The sequence below is a fragment of the Zeugodacus cucurbitae genome, chromosome 3 (genome assembly GCF_028554725.1).
Source record: "Zeugodacus cucurbitae isolate PBARC_wt_2022May chromosome 3, idZeuCucr1.2, whole genome shotgun sequence".
NCBI classification, from domain to species: domain Eukaryota; kingdom Metazoa; phylum Arthropoda; class Insecta; order Diptera; family Tephritidae; genus Zeugodacus; species Zeugodacus cucurbitae.
Window position 1 is genome coordinate 24079328 of NC_071668.1, and position 23810 is coordinate 24103137.

Consider the following 23810-nt stretch of genomic DNA (forward strand, 5'->3'; position numbering starts at 1 on the left):
ACTAATGCAAAAAAATATGTTGTTACAGTCAAAATAAAAGTTACAACAATAAGTGTGTTTACATCTACGAATATATACAATTGTATGTGCTTGTGTAAGTGCGTTTGCATGAAAATGTATTTTTATAGCAGTCACTTGTTTACTATTTTACTACGTACAAATGTAAACACTTTTCAAAGTACATAGTTAAACGAAAATGTACGTGTGTGTATGCTAGTGAACAAAGGGCAGCACTTGACATGCATTTTATATATGTATTGTCAACAGTGAGTATGCAAATGTCAAGTGTACATGCCCTCTAGGGAAAATATGCGAACTAGTATGAAATTGTAAGAAGCTTTCTAGAAATGAAAGTGGTGCAGTTTAGTTGGGGATGTTTACTTTTCTGTTATATGTAATATACTCGTAATACTAAATATTTTCCATAGCGCCTCAAAAGTCCTGTTACTTGGTTATTATTAAATAACAAACTTTCAATCGTTAAATTAAACAAGGAAGGGCTAAGTTCGGGTGTAACCGGACATTTTATATTCGTACATTACGTTATATGGAGCTACAGGAAGTATTGACGCGATTTTGCCCCAATTTTGGCATAGAGGTACACTAGTAGAACAAATAATTTTAAATTTGTTTAGAATATCTGAGAGATTTATGTATATTTTTTGTAAACAATTTGTCACAAGCACTGAGATTCTCATGTCGATATTTGCGACCTTGAAATATTATAGTCCGATTGCGGTGATTTTGAGATGGGTGATGTCACATAAGAAATGCAAGTATTGTTCAGATTGGTTATAGATTCAATATTGGTTATAGATTGCTAAGTGAATCAGATGTGCATCAAAAATCTGGTTTAAGGAAAGTAGGGATGCCATGGTAATGTTACGAACCGAATTTTGCTGAAATTAGTCCGTTTTTCGAACTTCGAATCCAAATATTTCGATTTTAGAGGCTAACATCGAAAAACGAAGAATACGCTTTTTTATTTATGACCAAATCTCCCGGAAAAAATTTGTTTGATCCAGTACCCTGCCGAGTCGTGTGCAGAGTATATTTTTTCGCCATGTCCTATGAACTAAGTATTTCTTCAGACTAAATTATCTAGAGAATTATTCTGACATTTTTTCGTTCTCAATTTTTATATATAAAATTAAAAAAATTTAGATTTTGTTCCAGAGTATAAATTTAAGATCAGAACGCTACAATGACGTCAGGCCTATAGTAAACCAACAAGATAAACATTGGTTTATATAGATAATATAGTGTACTCAACATATATTTTTGTTATTGTTCTAAAAAAAAAAACTTGATTTTTTGTCGCATCATGTGACCCCTTAACCAATTCCATACAATGAAACCCTTAAATGCATGAAATCAGCCTCTATATGAAGACTTCCGACCATATTCGAGAATATCAACTTCTGAAAGCTATTTTTTAAATAACTGTTAGCATTTATAACGCATATTGTGAGTAAACCAAACGGCGACACAGATTAATTTAAACGAATTACGAACCCTTAATTGCCTTAAATCGCATGTACCATATATGGTACGCCATGCATTTAAGGGTTAAACAACAATAAACTTGTAATTTAATAAATCTTTTGGAGCTTTTCCTGTTTATTCGACTGAAGTTCTTGACGATTCATGAATCATAAACAAATACTGTATGGTTTTAAAAGAAAACTTGTACTTTCGAATTACTTCATTTATATCAGATTTTTTTGCTAATAGTCTCATTTACTTTAATTTCATTGCGATCCAAGAAAACCTTAGATTTAACTTAGAGACTTAGATAAAAATTTTAAGTTTTTCCTTATTGCTTCCACCGAACTGACAAGCTACCTTTAACGTTTTATCATCTTCTACATATTTTTTCATTTTTCGCTTTTCTTAATGGATCGATTTCTTATGGGGACTTTTAATATCAAACCTTTCCGGATATACTGACTTTAAGTTATATTTTCGTATGTAGGTGGATTAGAAGATTATATTTTTACATTTTGTGACTTGAATGTATAAACTCTTTCAGATATTAAATGGTTCTTGGGATAACTTTATACGGCTAAATTCCTTTAAATCCATGATATCTTACTTATTTAACAAATTTTTGCTAATATTGCCACACCTCTTTAGAAAGGTTTTATATTTTTTACTAATGGACATATAGAGCAAGATAACATTTCTTACAGAAACTAAAATGATTCTATAAATGGAATTTCAAAGCAATTTGATTAACAAAAAAAAAATCGATTCTAGCTCATTCGATTCATTTATATAATTTTACCTCAATTACTTTCGATATTCAAAATTAATATATTCATACTAGCAACTACAACACTGTTAAACTTTATTTTCCGAGCAGTTCTTTGCGGAAATACCATTTTTGAATGCGCACAGATTGCTCCAAGTTTTCTATTTCTTCTCGCAAGTCATCTTCATTGTGTTCTGGTTATGCATAAGCCGTTATTTTTATTTATTTGTACTATAAAATGAATTTCCCTTTTATGAACTTTGCTGTTTCATTGTGTGGATGAACTTTCTGAACTCAACCAACTTTCAACTTGTTGCATTTGTAATGGTTTAACTGACAACGTTGTGTGCATTTGTAAGTAGGTGTCTTTCTACGTTGTGCCCTAAGTGATGGGTTACAATAGCGCCTCTGCAGCTACTGGTGAGCTGACTAATTTTTCTTTGTCATGTTTACGTAGAAATTAATCAGGTTAAAAGGATTGCTTTCAATTTTCTCATTCACGCGGCTGACTTTAAATATATAATAGAGGTGTCTTCAAACCTAAATGCATAAGAGTATTTTTGTGAAGCTTTTAATGTGTAAAGTCTTCTTGTATCGTATTAAATTTTTCGTAATTTTAATCTTTTGGTTGGAAAACTGAAATTCAAAAATAAATCATTCAATTTGTCTATTTGTTTTGGGTGCATCACTTTTAAATTTAGCTTTGTACCTTATTTCATAATCTCGACGAAACAAACCAGCCGTTTCACTTATAAACTCAACACAATTATGACCCTATTCAATTTTTGAAAAGTAATTTTAGAAGTTTGAAAACTCCCCCTTCCTTGCTGTCAGTCTTCTTCGCCATAAAATGTGCTTCCATTAATGATGCTTGTTAAAGCTGAGTTGCTGTCAACTTGCGGTCAATTTCTATTTTTAAATTCATAAGAATATTTGTAGACATGTAACTCATGCTCGTTTATATTAATATCTGTTTAGTTGCAATTTATCGAATGCGAAATTATTTGAAAGGCTCCTTTGCTTTGATTAAATACATTAATTATACTGACCTTGATATTCAGTATGGCTAAGGTAATTCATGTGGCAGAGAGTTCTCTTCAGCTTTCTGTTTTTGTTCTGGACAAAATTTCAAAACATTGGTCGAGGAATTCACTACACAACCGATTGCTAGAACATATTTCAACATCAAACTTTTGTAATGCTTTGCGCATCTACTACAAAGGAAAAGAGAGTGCTGTCAGAAGCAAATGTAAAAGCGGTAGAATTGGCACGCTCTGTTGAAATAAGGGACGCAGACCCCATGAACAACCCAAGACTGTTCAGCTCCTTCTAGTCTACTCGAAGCAATAGAGAATGAAGAAACTCCCCAGCTCTTGGAACATTACTAATAAAGGATATCTGTGAATACCTAGATTTCAATCGCTAACAATACAAAAGAAACTGAGCGACTAGTTGAAAAAAATGTATGAAGAATTTAGTTGAAGTTGAGATCCTCTTAGGAGCCCTATGAGCTTAATGACAGTTAAAGTGTGGCAGCTTGCAGCTAGTTCTGCTTTCGACCTCCATTTTCAATTCATGCCTATACGAATTTAAATTTTAACAAATTAAATGAAATCACTCAAATACCACAATCTTAAATCGTCTTACCAAATACATCTTCAACAAACTATTCACAATCTTTCATAATCTCTATTTGAATAATTCTCATTAACAAAGTCACATTAACACCCTTGAATTATTTACATTATTTATTCGCTGTTGGAAACGCTTGGCATAATTCGAGAGGCATGAAATTACTTTCTCACTGAGCAAAAACGAGTATTCAAGTACGGCTTTTGTCAACAGCTATGAAATTAATTAAAATCTTATTATGTACCTATAATTAGCCAAAAGTTTTTGTCTGCCACGTAAATTCATACACACAAACATATACATATACATATGTATATGTACGTATGTATACTTATGCAAACAAGCAATCAGTTTTTTTTCTTGTTTTAAATAGTTGACATTTAATGCGTTTATAGCAAATAATTGCCTTGATTTGTAAAATTTAATTAGAATTTAATTGAACTTTGATATGCTTTAATACATACATACATATATGTATATATATAGTAAGTTAAAATAATTATATATTCAACACCTCCAGCTTAAATAGATAGCAAGTAAGGATAACGTCGCCTCATTTTCCACTCAGACTGGGAAGGAGCTGTAGTCACTTTGTCCTCATGCATTCTAACACTAGATCTATGGAACTCGCATTGGTCAAACGAGCTCTCTGCTCTTAGTAGGATTGTAACTATAAAAGTTGTCGAAATCGATTGTCCAGTTTAACGAATCAAAAATAATTTTTCAGGAAATCATCAACTAGTTTGCGATTTCACTTAATTCATTGAAAATATAAAGATAAACACGATTTTATCTACATGTATCCAAAACTGTTAGTTTGGTGTTTGCACCCATTGCAACATGTTGCAGAAGTTTCAACAAAATTGTAAAATGTGTATTAAAGCCATTGTGTTTGAGTACATACACTCATTGCAACATGTTGCAGAAGTCATAACAAAATTGTAAAATTTGCATAAACTGGTAACGCTATGGAAAATAATCGATTCAATTTTTACATATCACACATCCCTATCACAGCTGTTTTTATCCCACGCGATATAGATGTTTCTGTTATCAATCGCACATATTACTTAATTAAAATGTTGAAACAAACTAAAAATAACGCTTTTCTTAGTATATTTCGTTTATACACATCGGTGGCGGCAACGGCAATTAAACCACAAACAGTTGCAGCACCTGCCAAAAAGCAAAAACCATTAATCAGTTGTAAGCGCACGCAATTTAATTTATATGTACCCGCACCGGTAGATAGTGAATTTGGCACAATACCGCTAGCTGCCAGTGGTTGGAAGCATTACAAATCGAAAGATGACTTTATGATATTTAATGCTACCTTAAGTAAGGCAGCTATACAAGCTGAGATGCAAAATATAGCAGAATTTCTCAGCACAAATAATATTAGTTTGAACGAAAAGCTGTTGGAGAATCTCAAAAATGATTTCAATATAAACGCATTTACCAACATACAAACCAAAGCTATACCGAAAGTTTACGATAGTCATCATGTATTGATTGCGGCCGAGACTGGTTGTGGCAAGACACTTGCATATATGCTGCCTATCTTACAACAGGTTATTGAACGAAAGCAAGCATGGAATTCAACGCAACCGGAGAAAAGCAAACGAAAGTTCAATACGCCATTGGCGATCATCATAACACCGGGTCGTGAATTGGCAGCACAAATAGGCACTGTAGCTGAAAAACTTTGCCAGCAAACAGATGTGCAAATAAAAACAATACTTGGTGGAAACACAAAACGCTTAATGGTCAATCCAGAATTCGCTGATGTTGACGTGATAGTCGCCACTGTAGGTGCGCTCAGTAAGCTTGTAACCACCGGTATATATCGCATGGAAGAAGTACGACATGTTGTGCTAGATGAAGCAGATACATTGTTAGATGATAGTTTCTCCGACAAACTGGGATATTTTCTGAGACGCTTTCCGGTATGAACTTTATTAATTATTTTTAAATATGTTTACTAACTAAAATAATAAATCCCCAAACAGTTTCACAAAAATCACACGCAGGATGAACACACTGTCGGTACCCAACTAATACTGGCATCTGCCACAATGCCTACGAATACCGAGGAAATATTACAAAAAGTGATAGATGTACAAACGCTGCACGAAGTCGCAAGCCCAAATTTACACAAATTGATGCCACATGTAGAGCAACGATTTATGCGAATTTCGAAGCAAAGCCGTCCCAGCAATTTGCTAAATTTAGTCAAAAAAGATATCGCTAAAAAACAACCCGTCATAGTGTTCAGCAATAGATCGGCCACAAGTGATTTTGTCGATATATTTCTCAATAATAATGGTGTGCGAAGTGTGAATTTAAACGGAGATATGCTTATGAAAATACGTATTGGACGCTTTGAGCAATTCCAAGATGGCAAATATGATGTGCTGTCGACAACGGATATTGGCAGCCGTGGTCTAGACACTACAAGCGCACGACATGTAATCAATTTCGATTTTCCGCTGCACGTCTCTGATTATATACATCGCTGTGGACGCATTGGACGTGTAGGAAATTTGACACAATCCTTAGTTACAAATTTCATATCGTCACGTCGCGAAGTGGAAGTAGTGCAGAAAATTGAACACGCGGCTCGTACGGGCGGTCTGTTACCGAACGTGAATGCGAACATAAAAAATATTATAAATAAACGAATATTGAAGGATATGCAAGCGGCGGGCATAGCAACGCCAGAGGAGGAAGCCTTCTAATATTAAAATATCATTTTACTAGTCTTCGAGCGTAAAGTTTTGTTTTTAATAATTAAGTGTCTTAAGAAAATACATTACTTAGTAATAAATATAATATTTATATTCTTACGTAATAATAACTACTGAGTGGTATAATACGACGCTCGTTCGTTAGTGGTTTATAAAGTTTGCGCCGAGCTATAAGTATATCGTTATGTCCACTTAAAATACCTGATGACTTTGTTTCCGTGGACGTTATTGCAGCATTTGTCGCCCCTTTCGACTTAATTATTACTGGTCGACAGCCTGCAAACTTGAAACGTATATTGCCCGCACGGTTCAATTGTAGATTCGGTGCTACCAAATCTGGGAAGACCTCTTTGATTTTCGGCTTGGGTTTCAATGCCTTATTAGGATCATCGCCATGACACATGGCCGCAGCCAAAGCGTTCCATTCTAAACGACGTACACCTGGTTTAGAGTATATTTTAAATGTACCCAACTTACGCCGCAGGAAGCGCGTAGTCAAGAACTTTTCAAAATATTCTATGATATAAAAAATAAAATAATAAATATAATATGTGACGAGAATATAAGTACATACGCGCATAATATAGTAAATAGGGTTGTAGTTTGTCTGCGCCACATAAGTATTCCAACCACTCATATAAGAAAATATCATCAGGTCCCTTAATAAACACGGCGCTGAGCTTTAAGCATAAATATTTTCAATTAACAATAAAAACAAATGGATTTATTTTTTATAATACAATTACCGAGAAATCATTCCAAAAACTTTCAGGTACATCATCTACATTGAATTTGTAGATGAAAGGTATGAATTCACGAAAGGCGAACTCACCCAAAGCAATCAAACCACGCACAGCACGGCTTATGTATTTAAAATCTGTAGTGAGAAATAATTTTGTAATTGCCATTAGTTTAAAATATTGTTGTTATTATGACACTCACCCCTTTCGTTTGATACACGACGCCCATCGAAGAATCGTTGTAATCTTCTCGTTATGTGAAATATGCATTCTTTCTGGAAGTAACCATTTGAAGTTGCCAAATGACCTAATGTATCACACAAATCATCAACATGCTTCCACTCAACGGGACTGGCAAAATAAGGTGATACTTCAGGGCGCATTTCAACGTCTCCATCGTTATCATCATCAGTTTGCAATTTATAAACCTTTTCTTCATTCGTATTTGGTATATTAAATATATCAGATTGGTCCATAAATTCTGTTTTTACTTCCATTTTATCCTCAGCCTTTACTTCTTCTATTTCTGTTTTTATGGTCGCCTCATTGCAGTGGTCTTCTGTTTTCGTATTTGGTTGTACTTTTATGCTCTCATACGGCGCAAGCAGTTGTGATATAAGTATCTCTGATAAATGAAAATATTCCACACGTACGTTTTGCAGACGTGAATGTGTATTACATGCGCATGCGCGTAGTAAGCGCCAACAGCGCAAACTGATATCTTCATTTTGTTTAAATGCCAAGACTTGTATTAATTTAGAAAGTATAACACGATAGCAAGCACCAAGTAGTGGAGAAAACGCAGCTTCTGAGAGAGCGGTATCTAATTCATCCTCATTCCCGTACAGCACAACTTTGTTAAAAAAGTTCAATTATAGTAAAATCAAAAAAAGGTTTAAACAATTTACCTTTCATCAAACTGGGAATAAATTTTTTCATCAGTTCATTTTGCTTTTCGTCAATGGGCCAAGTGCATTCATAGTCAGGACCATCAGTTATTTCCATGGTAACTTCTTTCTGATATTCGTCTCGTAACTCTATAATTTTATCCTAAAACAACAAAATTGCAACATGAAAATTCACTAAATCATTTATTTATTTACCGAGTAAAAGAAGTAACTGCCATCATAGTCAATGCGATCCCATTCGCTATCCATTGCACCCAATGCAGGTGGTACATCAGCATCTGTTAACACCTCGTTTACCAAATCGTATGTGACAGTGCCGCCAGAATGTCGCGCATATGTTTTAATATTCTTAAATTTAAATATACAAATTTTCATTAATATTTACAAAAATAAAAACACAATCAATATTAAAACACTTACATTCACTAATTCCCACAGTTTATAAGATACATCTTCAGCAACACGCGTACATACTTCTGTCGATAATTCTAAATCACTCTGATCATGTTGCTCCCAAATAATTTTCACCGATCGCCCTTCCAGTCCAGCATAACTCTTTGCATGATTCTATACAACAATTTTATGTTTTATTGACGGCAAGTATAAAAATCCCACTAAAACTTACTCTGGAATTGCTATTGGCGTCCATGCCACTGCCGCCACCATTTGTTATGGTATTTAAAGATGTATCAAATAAATGGCTAGGATTGCTGGTGGTAGGCGTAGTTGGTGTAGTTGCAATATTGTTCGACGAAACACTTGTTTGGTTATTGCTAGGACCGGTCGAATTTTTCAGACCGCTACCACTGGCACCGGCTGTGTCAGTTTTAGTTGCTTTAGCACGAGATTTGGTAGACTTTTTGCTGGATTTACTTGACGGTGTCTTTGCAGACTCTTCTGCTGAATTAGAATTATTAGCCTTCATTATGGAATTTCTTTCCATACAATAAAAAAAATATAATATTCACATAACTTCCAAACGAATTATATACAACTAAAGATGTTAGTCGCAATAAATATAAAATTATCGTTAATTCCCAAACCATATCGATTATATTTCGATAACTTAAAACTATCGTGAAGAAAGTGATTAAAACACTTTCTATTAAAAGTACTTCATAAAATAGTTTAAATAGAATCTATATATGTATTTAACTTAAGAAAATTCCGAAGTTTTCAACAATTTAGCAGAATACCTCTGTTGACAAGATTAATTTAATATATTCCGTTGATCGGTTCTCTTTATTCGTAGTTGTAATAAATTATATGCTATCGCTAAATTCACATCTCTAAATCAGCTGTATTTTGTTTTGATAAGAACTAATTGCACATAATAGACTGCTATATTTATTTATAAAACTTTAAATTACAAGAATTAAGATGTCAGAGAGTGCTAATTTACGTCAGAATTTACAAAATGTACCTTCAATATTTGAAATAAGTGCCGCTGAAACTTTGGATTCCCTTATTTATCCAGCGCTTAGTAAAATATTTGATTACCTCCATCTTGGTGTGGACTTTAAGCTTTTGGGTGCATACAGATTAAAAGGAGAGGTGTCACCTGTATTGACATGGGTACTCCAATATTTATATTTGCGCAACAGAGGTTCTTCATTTGGCGAAAGTTTCTATGGTTTGCACAGAACTGGCATGACATCTGGTGAATTAATGACGCGACAGCAGAAATTCATATCCGCCACTATCTTAACATTAATGCCCTACTTGGAGCGAAAATTAAAAACACGCAGCGCTCATCATGAAGATGTTTCGTTTTGGGAACGACAATTGCTGAATGCATTACATGTATACCATGCTTCAAAAGCCATACACACCTTTCTATATCTAATAAAGTATGCCGGAAGTCATTCTCCAATTTTTCGCGCTTTAAATTTGTCATTGCGTTATCCTACCGAACCACCAAAAGATGATAAAACCACCTATGTCTTTCTCAAGTTACTTGAAGTCTTTGCTTTCTTTCTGCAATTCATACAGTGGTGGTATTCCAACGACCAGCGTCGTAAAATAGGAGGAACGTTAAAAAATCCAGAACCATTTAAAAATAAATCAGACATGTCAAGCGAAAATTTACCAGAAAAAGGTAATTGTCCGGTGTGTCTTATGAAAATTCAAACACCCACTGCATGCAGCATATCTGGTTATGTTTACTGCTGGAAATGTATAATTTCGCATTTAAAAGGACGTTCTACTTGTCCAGTTACTGGACACCAAATCACCTTAGACGATTTAGTACGAATTTACGAAACATGAGAATATATCAGTTGTTATTGTTTATCACACATTTATGAAATAGTTTAAGCATTGAATTTGTAGAACAGTGGACTTTAACGTTACTGTTTTGGTGGCTGTGCGATGTAATGTACCTTGTGTTTGTTCAAAATAAAAACAAAATATATTTAATATCTCAGCTAGATTTATTGTTATTGCTATCTATCTACTTGTATAATTTTATCACTAAAAAGTGTTTTGAGCAAAATATAATATACAAAGCACGTACATATGTATGTATGCATGTACACTGTTTTGAGCGTGCATTAAATTTTTTTATTATTTATAAATCACTGCTAAAGTTTCGGTAAAAAATAAGTTTTTCAATTGTAAAGTTAAGTAATCTCTCGACTTAAATTAGTTATACATATATATACTTGCACTAAAGCTGATAGAGTAAAAAAAATTATATATGCTATTGCAATTATTACAATTATTTAAAATTGAGATAAGTAAAGCCCTCGTTCCCAGTCAAAAGTAACATGCATTGCATGAAAATCCCAGTATGCAGTCATATGGTAAGCCATATTCGTTAGCACAACGATATACTCGAAGAGTGCAAAAAATGTGTAAACTGCATAAGAAGATACAAAGTTCATTTGTTATTAGATTACAATTACTTTTTCTTTCATTTTACAAACTTACCGCCCGGCTCGCAAGACGAATTATGCCGCAAGAAGCAATATCCCGCCAAAACAAAAGCTGTTACATTTGTTATAAACAAATTTCTTTTGTACAACAGTGATTTTTCTTCCATTTGTAAGAGCGGTACTTTACGTCCATTTTTGTTGAGGAAGTAAGATAAGAGCATATACATTTCACTACAGGCAATAAACACAACGAAAGAGTTTCGATGTATCGGATAATTATCTAACGATGTCCACAATGATAGACTTAGAAGCGCGAAATTCTCCACCATATTTAGTAGGCAAGCAATAATAGCATAAACACGTCGATTACGTCTTATTGTATCTTTATAGTATTGCATGTACATTTTGACAACAGCTATTCGAAAGGGTAGTTGCATTGTGATCGCCAAGCGCCAAACGGTTTTTTGTGGTTCATAATTTCCAATCGCCGCTGATATGGAGGGTAAATAGTTGGGTACATCACAGTGTGTCGACGTGGAACGGTCAAATTCGAAGATTAACGACCAAATTACACAAAATGCAAAACTGCCAAGTGGCAGACTCACAACTGCAAGTGCAATTTTTCCAAATGGAACGCGGAATAACGGTTTTGAACCATCCAAACGGGTATATGTGGTTAATGTTGGTAACATATCTTAAAATAGTTTTGTCACAATTTCGTCTACTTAATAATTAACATTGTATATTAATATATTAACTCCATATATTTTCCACGCCCTCAATATGAAGACATTTTTGCTAAAATCGAGCTGAGTTAGCACCCAAAACAGCTGAGGAGTTTGACAACTTCTTGTTATTGATTTTGGTAAACAAAAACAATAAATAATAAGCGATAATTCGATAAGCTGATGTTTTGTCAGACGATAAATAATCAACATTGATCTACATGATAGTTGGCTCCAAATTTATTTCCTCATTAAATATGTATACGAAAAGCTCGAACTTACAACTTTATTTGATCAACGAGAATATAAAGTATATCTCCTTAAATCTTAGTTTTACAATAATTACAAAGTTGAAATTAATTTCCTAAAAACGTCTAATTTTTTTATAATTTAATTACTTGCAGTATAATATGAAATTTATACAAATAATTTGTATATTGGTAGATTAATAATAATTAACAAAATTTTACAAAATATGTTAAAATTTCATTCATAGATTTGTTTTGAAATGCAACTCTACATTCAATCGCATTACAGCCGTCTTCATAATTTTTTCATGTTTTTCATTTCTCTGTATTCATATTTTCGTTGCAGAGAAAAGAATTTAGAACGCAAAAATACTTTGAGAAAAAGTACTGGAATTTAATTTAAATTAAAATATTGGAAAAAGGAACACTTGTATAACATTTTTTTAAAATTCAAATACATTCGACTGCTATAAGCTGCGGTAAAGATGACTATTTTAACAAAACCATCGAATGAGAAAAAAGCGGAGAAGGTACCACTGCCATTGGCTTTGGGTGGCCATGACGATGCACCAACATTCCGAGGAGGAGCCGCACATGGAAATCTTTTGGGCGTAAGTTTGTTTTTCCTTTTTTTGTCTCCTTTTTTCTTCTGCTAAGTACAACTAAATTGAAAGTGAGTTTTAAATACAAATATATTGCATATATATGTATGTAGTAGGATAAATATTTGTATGCAAATAAAGGGCACAAATTCAAATTAGTTTCCACTTTTATTTTATATTATACAACAAACACAAGTGTTAACCTTCCAATTATTGCATTTACAAGTGTAAACAACAACGTAAGTGGTCGTAACACATTGAAGTTCATTTCATGCTATATATGTAGTACATATGTTTATATATATTATAGTTGCAATTGTGTCCTTTATAGTAAGGACACTTATTGATTTTCCGAATATAAGAGAAATATCATAAATTTACCTATTGCAATTTGACTAATGCGTATTATATTAATGTGTAAATGTAGGAAATATTTTTTACAAGTTCTTGCAGACAATGTCAAGCTCTTGGCGTATTATGTGCAATGTATTAACAAAAAAATTATGTAGAAAATACAATCCATACATAGTGTGCAATCAATATAAACAATTACACATTAGTTTAACTCTACTGTACTTTCTTATGTTGTCATATTCTGAACAAAGATTGTTGCTGTTTTACGTTTGTGAAATTTTCACACATGCAATCAATTAGTTGAATTCATTTTTTAACTACTTATATACAAACATGTATATCTATGTAGTAGTATATGCAACTCTATGCATTTTTTTGTTTTTGTAAAAAAAACTTCAACAATATTTCAAATACATTTAAAAATATTTTTTATAAAATAAATACTACAACAGAAATAATGAGTAAAATAAAAACATATATCGGCTTTAAATTATATTTCTGCCGTTATTTCCTAGGAAAATAAATAACCACTTGTTCAAATCCACAAATTCCGACATACAAACTTATGTATTATGTTTATAGCTGTACATAATGGTTATAGTCTGAATAAGCAATTTTCGTAAGCGAACTGCTTTCGCATCAAGTTTATAAAAATGAAGTACATTCAGCGTTATTCATTGTTCTATTGAACTTTAGCACCTTTTGTTTTCATTTTTGTTATGCCTTCATTTTTATATATGCATATATCATATATTTAGATAAGCGCAATACAAATGAAGTTATGGAAAGCAATGTAATTGAAGTGTTGGCGGAGACCCCATTTTACTACCCTAATGTTCTTTCTTCGTACAATTTGCATATAGGACAGCTCATTACTAAAAAATTGCTTACATATAGGTTTTCAGATATTATACTATGAGACATGTTTGTGGTATTCAGAAAAATGAGTAATTTGATCAAATATGGGTTTTTAAATGTATAAGAAAACTTATTATTGGCAATATTGGATTTAAAACTTAGTACAGCTTATGTCATAAGAATATTATTAATTTGCTTTTCTATATACATATTATACACCCAGCCCCGCTATCACGGTGACTTAGATGGCGAATCTATGGTTTTCAATCGTCCACCATCGTGCATCAAAACTGTGTTGTTATTCCTAATCGCTGTTGTGGTCATGATGATGGGCCTGCTCGGTGGATTTTCCTTATATCGCGCATATGCGCCCACCCCTTCAAATTTACATTATCGTGCACTTTGCGATATCCCATACATGCAGGCTGGCAACATAAGTATGCCACGTCTATATGAACAAAATGATGATCTCGATTGGCGTAACTTCTTTACGCGGTTCACAAATTATAATGGTAATAATGATTTGACTGATGACTTCTTCCGTGAGGAGATCGAAATGGATATGAGTGATAATGAAAGTTATGCCAAAATTGATGTACCCGATTTCAAAGATGGACGCCGTGGTCGTTTTATGCATGATTTCAAAAAGAATCAATCGGCCATTATTGATACGTCAGCAAATCGTTGTTTCATAATGCCACTTGATCGTGACACCACATTACCGCCAAAGAGTTTCGTAGATCTAATGCAAAAGATGGGTACCGGTTACTACAACATTGACACTGATCGCGTACGTCGCAATATGCGTGTGGTCACACCACCTGTAACCGATCTCACAATGATCTCGGAGCGTATTGCTAACGAATGTTACGATATGCGGGTTTACATGTTGGAGAACTACGTTTCAGGAGGTTAGTATTTATTAAATATATAACTTAAACTTAACACACACGAAAACACAAAATTTAATTCTTCAATTTTTTTTAACTTTCAGTATTTAAACGCGAAGCTAATCCTGTGGCCGATTCGGGCAAATTCGCTGAATTCATGGGCAAAGGTGTTGTTGAATTTAATTTGGTAAACATTGATGATATCGAGCAGTTCGAAAAGAATCAGGAGTAAGCTCATTTAAGCAAATGCAATGCTGTCAAATATTCAAAATTTATTTACAAAACGTATTATTTCATTTCGGTGCTTGCAACCATTTTTGTAGTATGTAGTTTGTATGATTGTTAAACTTGATGTTGATAAAACAGCGACTAACTCTAAATTTAATATTCGACAACAAAATTATTTTTACTGACATACTCAACGACTGAATTACTGCTTATAGCGAATTATTGAATTATTGTATGAAAAGTATTTGCAATTTTATATAATTGTACATTTTTTATCATTCAAAATTATCATTATTAGAAAATTATTGGTCGATGATCAATACTTATTTTTATTACAAAAAAAATTTTAAATAACTATTAGCAGAAATGTTTATGAAAATTCATTTTTTTTCATTCATACAAAATTGTATTTTATATATTTACCTCAAAATTTCTTGTATTCACTTGGCTATATATTATTAAATAAAATCGAAATAACAATCAAAATTGCATCAAGTTGAGCGATCAAGTATGGTTAACAAATATAATAAAAAAAAAAACAAAAATGAAAATTTAATGACAACCAAATTAAACAACCCGAAATATTATCAATTATTGTGCATAAGAAACAATGGCGTACCTAAAAGAAAATTAATTGTGACAAATATTTAAAAAACAAATCATGCTAGTATATATATAATAACATATATATGTATGTCATGAACTCGCAGTGCGGCAGCACCAACAGCTGTAGGTCTCAGGCAAGTTGTTAGTAAAATTGGGAGAGTCTTCAACAATATGACTAAAGATAAAATATGCATACTGAACTTCATTGTCGCACTGTTTATACATTATAATTATTTCCTATTACAACTTTACAAATGCTTTAGTAATATACTTTAAATATTCCAATGTACTATAATAATGTTTACACATATATTCATATTTTTATTGGGAACCTCTCTTTTTAACTCATAAATTGTTTTACATAATTGTAAAAGGTATTGTATTATAATCGATTGTGATGCACTAGTTCCATTTTGTATCATTTGAAAGTGCCCCAATATATATATTTTATAATATATGCATATGATTGCCGAGTTTTGTTTTGAATCGTTTGCAGCAACTACTAAAGAATGCTCTCTCGATTTTCGACATAAAAATTAGTTGAACAATTTAAATTTTCAACATATCAATATAATTGCTTTTTACGATTCATTCGATATTTAATGAGAACCAGAAATGCAATAAATCAACTTTTCAATGTTAAAATATGATGTTAATAAAGGAAAATCCACTTCAAGTCTTAGTTGTTGTTGTCTTATTATTTCACTAATTAGAGGACGGTTTCATACTTGTTAGATGTACTGGGAAATTATTTTGATGAATTTTTGGGATATTACACCTCGGAAAAACCATTGTTTAACCTTGTCAATGGAGGGTGGAAGGGCCACAAAATTTTACCTTTGACCTTAGTAGATATATGTATGTAGATTTAAACGTTTTATTTTTTAATTTATTTATTATGCTAAGTTTGCTTAAAACTACTTAAAATATATGTTTCCAGTTATTCAACCTTCAATACAATAGAAATATTTATATAAATGGCCGACACAGTGCCAATGTATGATCAACACCAAAAGCAACTTTAATTACTTTGCCATTCACTGCTGTTTTGAAGGGGAAAAATTGATCTTTTTTGTGACCCAATCCAAGATGACCGAAACGGTTCTTGCCCCACATAAAGAGATCACCATCAGAGTTTATTGCACCCATGTGAAATACACCACACCCGATAGACGTCACACTAGTTTGGTCACTGAAGTCATTACGCCCAAACAAAGGTGGTAATAATTGTTGTGGTTTCGAAGTTTGCTCCACATAAGGACCAAATCCGAGTATACCGTAACCCCAGGTATATACAAGTCCCTCCTCGTTTAATAACATGCAAAATGAGCCGCCGGCTGCTATATCTTTCACCTTTCCTATGCCTTTAGTTAAGGTTAATGCGCGCGGTGTATTGACTTGAGTCTCGGCATTTTCGCTATCATCTAGTTGTCCATATTCAGAATTTCCCCAGCCAAATACTTCTCCTTTATCGTTTAAAGCTAAAACACAATCGGAAGCGCATGTCAATTTCACTATACGTTCGCCAGTGATATCTCCTTTGGCTAAGTCAATTTCACCACTTGTTTCGTAATGCCCTTTTCCTGTTTGGCCATCTGCACCCCAGCCACATGTGTATACACAACCCAATTTTGTTAGGAACATAGTGTGATCTTGTCCACATTGTACAGAGACAATTTCATCATCTGGCTTACAAATTTCCGTTTCGGATATACGGTGTATAAGCGCACTACCACGATAGTCTTCATTTTCGATTATAGCACGCCCGCACTGACCATAGGCATTGTTACCCATTGTGAAAATGGTGCCATTTTGTGTAATTACAACCAAATGTGCGCGTCCAGCTGCCATACAACGCACTTGCATGTCTGCGTCAGTTTCATTTTCGCGCCTTGGCAGATTTATGGCGGTAGGATAGATTATTACATCTAATTTTGTGGGCTCCTTTATGCTACCCTTAACTTGAAATCCCAACTGGGAATCAGTGTTTAATCCAGAACCAAAGAGTGTCTGACCATCGGAACGCTGCACTGCAAACGCAGAGAATCCATAACCGGCTGCAATATCTGTAATATCTGTGTTAACTGAGAACTGCATTCGTGTTGGATGATGTACCATTTCGGTGTAACGCTCCTTCGATTTGCGGATATTACTTTGTAGACCCAAAGCTCCTGTCTCTTGAAAGCCCCAAGCATAAACCCGACGCTGTTTCGGATCTGATACTTTGGGAGTGTAAGCTGTAAAGGCAGTTAGTAGTTAAACATTTCGCGCCATAAACCGGTCTACTTACTTAAAATCTTCGATTTGTCTTGCATTAAAACACTCCGTTTTGCTTTCGTAGTATATTGACGATCTGACAGTCGGTAAATTATTTTTAAGTTTCGCAACATTTTTGCAATCGATTTAAGGATTATTTATTATGAAATTTAGCAAAGGAGAATCCACCCCACCTGAATTGGAATGAATTAGAACAGTTTACAACAACTGTTTCCGTATCAACAGCTGTTTGTGGGCATGTCAAATCGTGTACATATATATATTATGGTGGTCCATTTTCCAAACGGCGTTTGAGTAAAAGTGGTGATATTTAAATTTATTTTCACATTCAGTTTCTGAAGTTATCAATGCAGACAGTCATTAAGGATATTGTAATTGGAATCCTGTAGGCGGTGCAGCACGAAATTGTAGGCATATACATATTTAATGGCAAAATCATATAATTTTGTTATATATATTATGTTTAATCCTTTTACTCTTTTTTATACATATGTATGTTTTTAAGTGATAAGTAAATAAGCTTTCCCACTTCCAAAGAGTAAGTATAAAACGTAAAAAAAAATTTATATGACAGCGCCATCTATACTTTGGACATAATAACATTGATAGTGTGATTAATTCACGATAATATCACGTAAAAAATTTTGATTTGGTAACACTAGTGAAATATATGGAATGTTTACTTGGATACCCTGGTTCAGGCCGCAGACAGATGGCGATGAAAAAGAGTTGTTGAAACGAAGTTGTCAGAGTGTCAAAGTGTCGGAGAAAAATCGTGAACCAGTGAAAATTTGATATGATTGAAAATATTTAAAATACTTAGTTACAGTGAATATATTAAGGCTCATATATTACAGCGGTATTTAATGATATGAGTAAAGTGCATTAAACCAATTTTTACGTTAAAACGTATTGGCTAATGGGCAAAGTCACTAAGTGAAAATTTCAGTGAAGCAGCTTAATTAGCTATACAAATCAATATTAAATTAATAAAAAAATTATAATAAATACCGTGAAAAAGTGTTGAAAAAAAGTAATTCACTATTATACCGGTAAAAGTCAATTCGTCGATTTTCCTACTCGGTGAAAAATTTGTTATAATTAACGAGCGCCGCCCTTAAATAGTGTACCAAGTACCGAGCGCTAAGCGAATACATTCATATAGTTCATTGAATTTTTATTAAAACAATTTCTAGGACAATATAACTGGATTAACAACAATCATTTTTGGCAAATCAGCGTAATGTTATTGCATTAAAAGGCTGGGGCTGTGCGAAATTGCTTTTGCCATAAAAACCGAAAATCGTCTCCGGTAGGTACACACAAAAATTCATTCTACTTTTTGCTCCTCTTTTCATACTCTGTACACATTCGCTCGTGTGCAATATGCGCTCCTGTTCCACAATTATACTTGTTCATACTCTCCACTCAATATATAGGGAACCTTCCTACCTATAAAATCCTTTGCCAATAAAGCCGTATCTTTGGCTTGTGAATCTACACATGTACATTGATACAAAATTTTGAAAATTTTTCGTATGCCATACGTTTGGCCTTCCTGTTACGGTTTTTCACATAGACATATGGTGGTGGGTGGATAATGGATAGGGTGGAAATCCGTTTAAGCTCATTCGGTATGTTTCGGTTTCACGAAAATACGAACACAGCGCTTATGATTGGAGTATCTGGTTCTCCAGTAGTGGTTAAACTCACCACTCAATGCTCAATATGGCTTATAAGTTTTAAAATAAATAAATATAAAACTAAACAGTTTTAAGCACGACTTTTTAAAGATAATTTTGTATTTTATAAACAATTTTATTGGAAATAGAAAAAAGCAGTTGGTATGATGTACAATTTGAAAATTAATAATCTTCCTTTTTCATCCCTTAAGGAGTTTCTCTTTTGCATTATGAGAGCTATATTTTGCAGACTTCGGATGGGAGTATGTGTTCATATTCACCTTATTTGTTTTCGCGTCTTCTCACATTCTACCATCCCAAAAGTTAATAATGCTCCTTTCGCACATTTAGCGCCTATTTAATAATTATTATGTTTTTACTCCATATGTTTAAAGTAAAAAAAAAACTTGGGCGTGGTCGTTTCCATATTTTATAAAATTAATTATTAAATTTTGCAAAGACATATTGAAAAGAGATAAGTATAACTGAATATTACAAGTGCACATTGGAAAAATTCATATATTTTTTGTATAATTATCTGTATTTTATACCAATAGTTAATATGTAACTGGAAACAGAAAATAAAATCTAATATCGTTTTAATTTTAAAAGTATGCCGCGTCTCAATAAGCGGTAAATTCATAAAAAGTTTATTTTCGTGTTAGTATACCAGTAAGAATAACTAACATACATTTGTGTTAAATAAAAAGCATTTATATATATAATATGGCACACGTTTAGGAAGCATGTAGTTACATATTAATATGCGCGGATTCACATCGGTGGTGGTGTGACAAACGATAATTCATTTGTGCTGCATTTCCTTTTGTGCCAACAACTTAACCTTTGCCGTATACTTCCAAAATGGGGGTTATCGGTAGTGCACATAGTACATGTTGTCATTCTCAATGTTTGCCATACTATATTCCAAAAAAAAAATAAAATAAAACACCACCTTCCTCCTGGCAAGGTAAAGTGATATTCTCAACACACCACCCTTCAAAGCACTTTCTTTAAATTAATGTTTACATACTACTCTTACTCAGTGTCAATATATTTCTATAATATATCTACATATGTATGTATGTTCATACATAACATTCATATCACATGCCGTCTGCAACAATAGGCTTTGGTACTTCTACTACTACTGTACCTGCAGTGACCAATGTTCAGCATCCCTCTGCTGATTACCATTATATAGATTTCTGTCTAGCCCTTACTTTATGTCCAATTTTTGACGTTTATATTACAAATTAAAACCTTGTTGTAGATAATATGTCAAGCCTGTTTGTACCAAATAAACTTGAATATCGGAAGTGATATTTTTATATTATTTGCAAAGTTGTGCCAGAAAGTATTTTAGTATTTTTGATAACATAAACGTCTCTTATATGTACGTAGAAAGAATGGACCCGAATAAAAGGCAGTCAGCTTAAGATTTTACTTATCAATTTTTGAAATTTTTTATTGCTAGAACAACAATAAAAACAATAATTACAACCGATTTTTGGGTAGTTTTCGTAACATGTTTTGGAAGTATTTCATCTTTTCAAATAACCTATAATATGTTGACCACCCTAATGCCCCCTAAAAGCATACATACGAATATACAATACGTTCTATATCCTTGTATGTCCATTGAAGTGTGCGCACGGCAACAAGCAATCAGCAGCAAAACCGGCATCAACAAATGTATACCAAAAGCAAAATGTCCATGCATAAAGTACCGCTGCCTATGTAAATTTACCGATTATTTACAAATTTTACGAACATCAGTTTACGTTCTATATAATACATATGCATGTATGTATGTCAGCCTATACAAGTGCAAATTTTCATTTTTGTGTACGTTGAAATTCTGATGACATTCTCTTTCAAAGGATTATTTCGCAAATGCCATTTCATTAACCGCCGACATACATATGTATATGTACATATATACATACTTACATATGTATGTATAAGCCAATTTTAGTTTTTGTTTACTTCGTAACTCTTCTGGCTTGTTGTCATTGCTACAGAGCATATAAAAGTTAACTACTGTGCAAACTGCTGTAATCATGAGGAAAACAGAGTTCAGCAAATTTACTTTTCCAATTTCAAATATTGACATCCAAATATTGTCTGCAGATTTCAGATATGTAGTCAGTTCTAGGGAAACTATTTGGTTTGGAAGCAGTTAGGAAATCTTTGGAAACAATTTATTTTACAGTTTTGTTTGTCAAATAATTAAAACGTTTGAATATTTATTTCAAACCATATGAACTATGAAATATTGCATTCCTCTGAGGTTCTTTATTCATAATTTGCGAATAAAACACTGCTTGTTAATGGAATGTAGAGAGTTTGTTGTGGAGCTTCTGACCAGGCGTTCACAATTTTCAGAAATCGTTATAATTCGTCATCATATGATCGAAAACAGTGAGAATAAGTTTTTAAGCACTTAAAACATGACGTGTTTACATCTTGAGTCTGGATAACTATTACAACAATAACAGAAACAGATTCTTCTTAAGTGGGTTTGGCAGAAAAATACCTCAGTTCGTGACGTCATAAACAAAGAAAGCGGAATTATTTGTTTACAGTTGCTAAAAACGATTGAAAGTTAGTTATGACGTAGTACCTCACACTCTTGTACTTATTCATTATTGCAAATTATCAGTCTGGAAAAATTGTTAATTTCTACTTTCTGGCAATTCAGTGTGTAGCTGTTCGAAATGCGAAAGAAAACTAAGAAAAGGTTTCGTAGAACTATCCAATAATGAATTTCTAAAGTAAACGGGCGAGTGTGAACAAACAAATGTTAATCTAAGTCAGTGCGTCAGTCCGTGTGTCAGTGTTTTAATTACTACTGTACGGAAACCACTTTCTTTAGAGCGGCATGATGGCATGTTACTACTTCTTCAACACTCAATTTATTTTACGTGATTTTCTCATTTTTCTGTAAAGTTATGCAGCCAATTTAAATTACTGTCAGCAAAAAATATATATTTTTATTTCCTATATTTAAATTTACCCAACTTCACGTGCCATCTCGGTTTGTGCCAGTTCTACATTGCGTTGGTATCTTCCATTTCACTGTTGTGGGTTGACATTTTGACTTTAAAACTTTTCTATCTCGTAAACTTCGATGTGCATACTCGTACATTAGAAATTATGTTGACTTTTTTGTGCGCTTTCAAGGCGTACCCGCCACCGTTATAGTTGTCTGCCATTCACGTTTTGCTTCAGCAGAAGAACATGGCACAGATTTTGTGTCATTCGTCATTTTCTCTATACTGTAAACTGAAAATATTATTGTAACGTACCGAAAGCCAACGACTGTGGTTATTTGCCGCTTTGCTGCAGAGACCTGAAGGTCTTCACTTCATTCTAATGAAGATATGGTGTGGTCATAAAGCGAAAGAGTGACGAAAAAGAGCTACAAACAATGCAAGAACTTAGAAACAAGCACTTTGAATAATAATCACACTCAGGCAGGAAAATATCCACATACATATCTACGTTCATATTTACATGGAAGCAAGTGCTGCGCGAGTGAAGTGAAGTTCATTGGCCATAAACTGCAGTCGCTGAAGCGCCAAATGAGGAGCTACTGTGGCAAAAATAAATTAAGTAACAGCAATGCTTGTCAGCAGCATTCGTTTATTTACTATATACAAACATACAGACATACTTACAGTCTATGTATGTATATGGTGCATGCAATTAGTAAGGTGCTATATTGCTTTTGTCGTTTTCTTGCCTCTGTTTGTTATTGTGCGGCACAATGCGATCTCTTAGCTGGCGCATGTGCCCCAAAGTTATTGATTGACGTCCACTATTTTTCACAACAACAACAAAAACACATAGATAAATAAATAAGAAAATGCAAAGTGTTGAGTGCGTGTGCACCAAACGTCGGTTAGAAAGTCAGCCGCAACACAGTCCCTTGGCAATCAATATTTATGTGTGCTTTACACGGAGGCAGTTTAAAACACTTCAACGTTGCGCCACAAATTTAAGTGAGAATGAAGTGGATGCTGTGTTATGATTTAAAGAATATATACTGAAATCTATGTAGATCTTTCTTAACAAGTCATTTGGTTCCCAAAAAATACTGATGGACTTTATAATCTATATATTTGTCTATATATAAAATTAAAGCAATTTCATCGTATGTATATTTACTGGTCGCCTT

At 33.3% G+C, this 23810-nt stretch overlaps 7 protein-coding genes across 12 annotated transcripts in view; 4 read left to right on the forward strand and 3 right to left on the reverse strand.

The window, feature by feature from the left end:
- The first annotated feature begins 4893 nt into the window (after positions 1 to 4893).
- On the forward strand, positions 4894 to 6732 carry LOC105214809 (probable ATP-dependent RNA helicase DDX28). The gene is made up of 2 exons (XM_011188467.3): positions 4894 to 5832; positions 5896 to 6732. Exons 1-2 carry the CDS (start codon positions 4966 to 4968, stop codon positions 6622 to 6624), a joined length of 1596 nt encoding a protein of 531 aa, XP_011186769.1. The 5' UTR covers positions 4894 to 4965; the 3' UTR covers positions 6625 to 6732.
- Positions 6693 to 9298, reverse strand: LOC105214810 (uncharacterized). Its single transcript, XM_011188468.3, has 8 exons — positions 8907 to 9298; positions 8702 to 8848; positions 8477 to 8629; positions 8282 to 8423; positions 7576 to 8226; positions 7380 to 7510; positions 7208 to 7313; positions 6693 to 7149 (listed from the first exon to the last, which is right to left on the reverse strand). Exons 1-8 carry the CDS (start codon positions 9222 to 9224, stop codon positions 6722 to 6724), a joined length of 2076 nt encoding a protein of 691 aa, XP_011186770.1. The 5' UTR covers positions 9225 to 9298; the 3' UTR covers positions 6693 to 6721.
- Positions 9299 to 9562: 264 nt separating this feature from the next.
- LOC105214806 (peroxisome assembly protein 12) lies at positions 9563 to 12620 on the forward strand. The gene is made up of 2 exons (XM_054226572.1): positions 9563 to 11823; positions 12477 to 12620. Exon 1 carries the CDS (start codon positions 9662 to 9664, stop codon positions 10547 to 10549), a length of 888 nt encoding a protein of 295 aa, XP_054082547.1. The 5' UTR covers positions 9563 to 9661; the 3' UTR covers positions 10550 to 11823; positions 12477 to 12620.
- LOC105214807 (post-GPI attachment to proteins factor 2) lies at positions 10695 to 12041 on the reverse strand. Its single transcript, XM_011188464.3, has 2 exons — positions 11213 to 12041; positions 10695 to 11141 (listed from the first exon to the last, which is right to left on the reverse strand). The coding sequence occupies exons 1-2, from the start codon at positions 11847 to 11849 to the stop codon at positions 11005 to 11007; spliced, it is 774 nt and encodes a 257-aa protein (XP_011186766.1). The 5' UTR covers positions 11850 to 12041; the 3' UTR covers positions 10695 to 11004.
- LOC105214808 (integral membrane protein 2B) lies at positions 12478 to 16350 on the forward strand. Its single transcript, XM_029042002.2, has 3 exons — positions 12478 to 12741; positions 14168 to 14855; positions 14939 to 16350. The coding sequence occupies exons 1-3, from the start codon at positions 12616 to 12618 to the stop codon at positions 15064 to 15066; spliced, it is 942 nt and encodes a 313-aa protein (XP_028897835.1). The 5' UTR covers positions 12478 to 12615; the 3' UTR covers positions 15067 to 16350.
- On the reverse strand, positions 15737 to 18171 carry LOC105214805 (RCC1-like G exchanging factor-like protein). The gene is made up of 2 exons (XM_011188462.3): positions 17959 to 18171; positions 15737 to 17905 (listed from the first exon to the last, which is right to left on the reverse strand). The coding sequence occupies exons 1-2, from the start codon at positions 18056 to 18058 to the stop codon at positions 16638 to 16640; spliced, it is 1368 nt and encodes a 455-aa protein (XP_011186764.1). The 5' UTR covers positions 18059 to 18171; the 3' UTR covers positions 15737 to 16637.
- Positions 18172 to 18646: 475 nt separating this feature from the next.
- The window catches only part of LOC105214804 (cytoplasmic protein NCK1), a 28846-nt gene continuing 23682 nt past the window's right edge, over positions 18647 to 23810 (forward strand). For 2 of the 6 annotated variants that reach the window (XM_011188460.3, XM_054226571.1), the window contains exons 1-2: positions 18648 to 18804; positions 19142 to 19257. The gene's annotated coding sequence lies outside the window, so the exon portion shown is untranslated. Of the gene's footprint in view, positions 19258 to 23810 lie in introns of all 6 variants that reach the window. The other 4 variants (XM_054226570.1, XM_011188461.3, XM_011188459.3 and 1 more) reach the window with 4 other exon arrangements.

Coding starts and splice junctions, on each gene's coding strand:
- LOC105214808 (XM_029042002.2), top strand. CDS start 12,616: ATGACTATTTTAACAAAACCATCGAATGAGAAAAAAGCGGAGAAGGTA. Junction 12,742..14,167: donor CACATGGAAATCTTTTGGGC/GTAAGTTTGTTT, acceptor TTATACACCCAG/CCCCGCTATCACGGTGACTT. Junction 14,856..14,938: donor GGAGAACTACGTTTCAGGAG/GTTAGTATTTAT, acceptor TTTAACTTTCAG/TATTTAAACGCGAAGCTAAT.
- LOC105214806 (XM_054226572.1), top strand. CDS start 9,662: ATGTCAGAGAGTGCTAATTTACGTCAGAATTTACAAAATGTACCTTCA.
- LOC105214809 (XM_011188467.3), top strand. CDS start 4,966: ATGTTGAAACAAACTAAAAATAACGCTTTTCTTAGTATATTTCGTTTA. Junction 5,833..5,895: donor ATTTTCTGAGACGCTTTCCG/GTATGAACTTTA, acceptor ATCCCCAAACAG/TTTCACAAAAATCACACGCA.
- LOC105214805 (XM_011188462.3), bottom strand. CDS start 18,058: ATGTTGCGAAACTTAAAAATAATTTACCGACTGTCAGATCGTCAATAT. Junction 17,906..17,958: donor AGACAAATCGAAGATTTTAA/GTAAGTAGACCG, acceptor CTGCCTTTACAG/CTTACACTCCCAAAGTATCA.
- LOC105214807 (XM_011188464.3), bottom strand. CDS start 11,849: ATGTTACCAACATTAACCACATATACCCGTTTGGATGGTTCAAAACCG. Junction 11,142..11,212: donor TTCGTCTTGCGAGCCGGGCG/GTAAGTTTGTAA, acceptor CTTCTTATGCAG/TTTACACATTTTTTGCACTC.
- LOC105214810 (XM_011188468.3), bottom strand. CDS start 9,224: ATGGAAAGAAATTCCATAATGAAGGCTAATAATTCTAATTCAGCAGAA. Junction 8,630..8,701: donor AACTGTGGGAATTAGTGAAT/GTAAGTGTTTTA, acceptor TTTAAATTTAAG/AATATTAAAACATATGCGCG. Junction 7,511..7,575: donor TCGTGTATCAAACGAAAGGG/GTGAGTGTCATA, acceptor TTCTCACTACAG/ATTTTAAATACATAAGCCGT.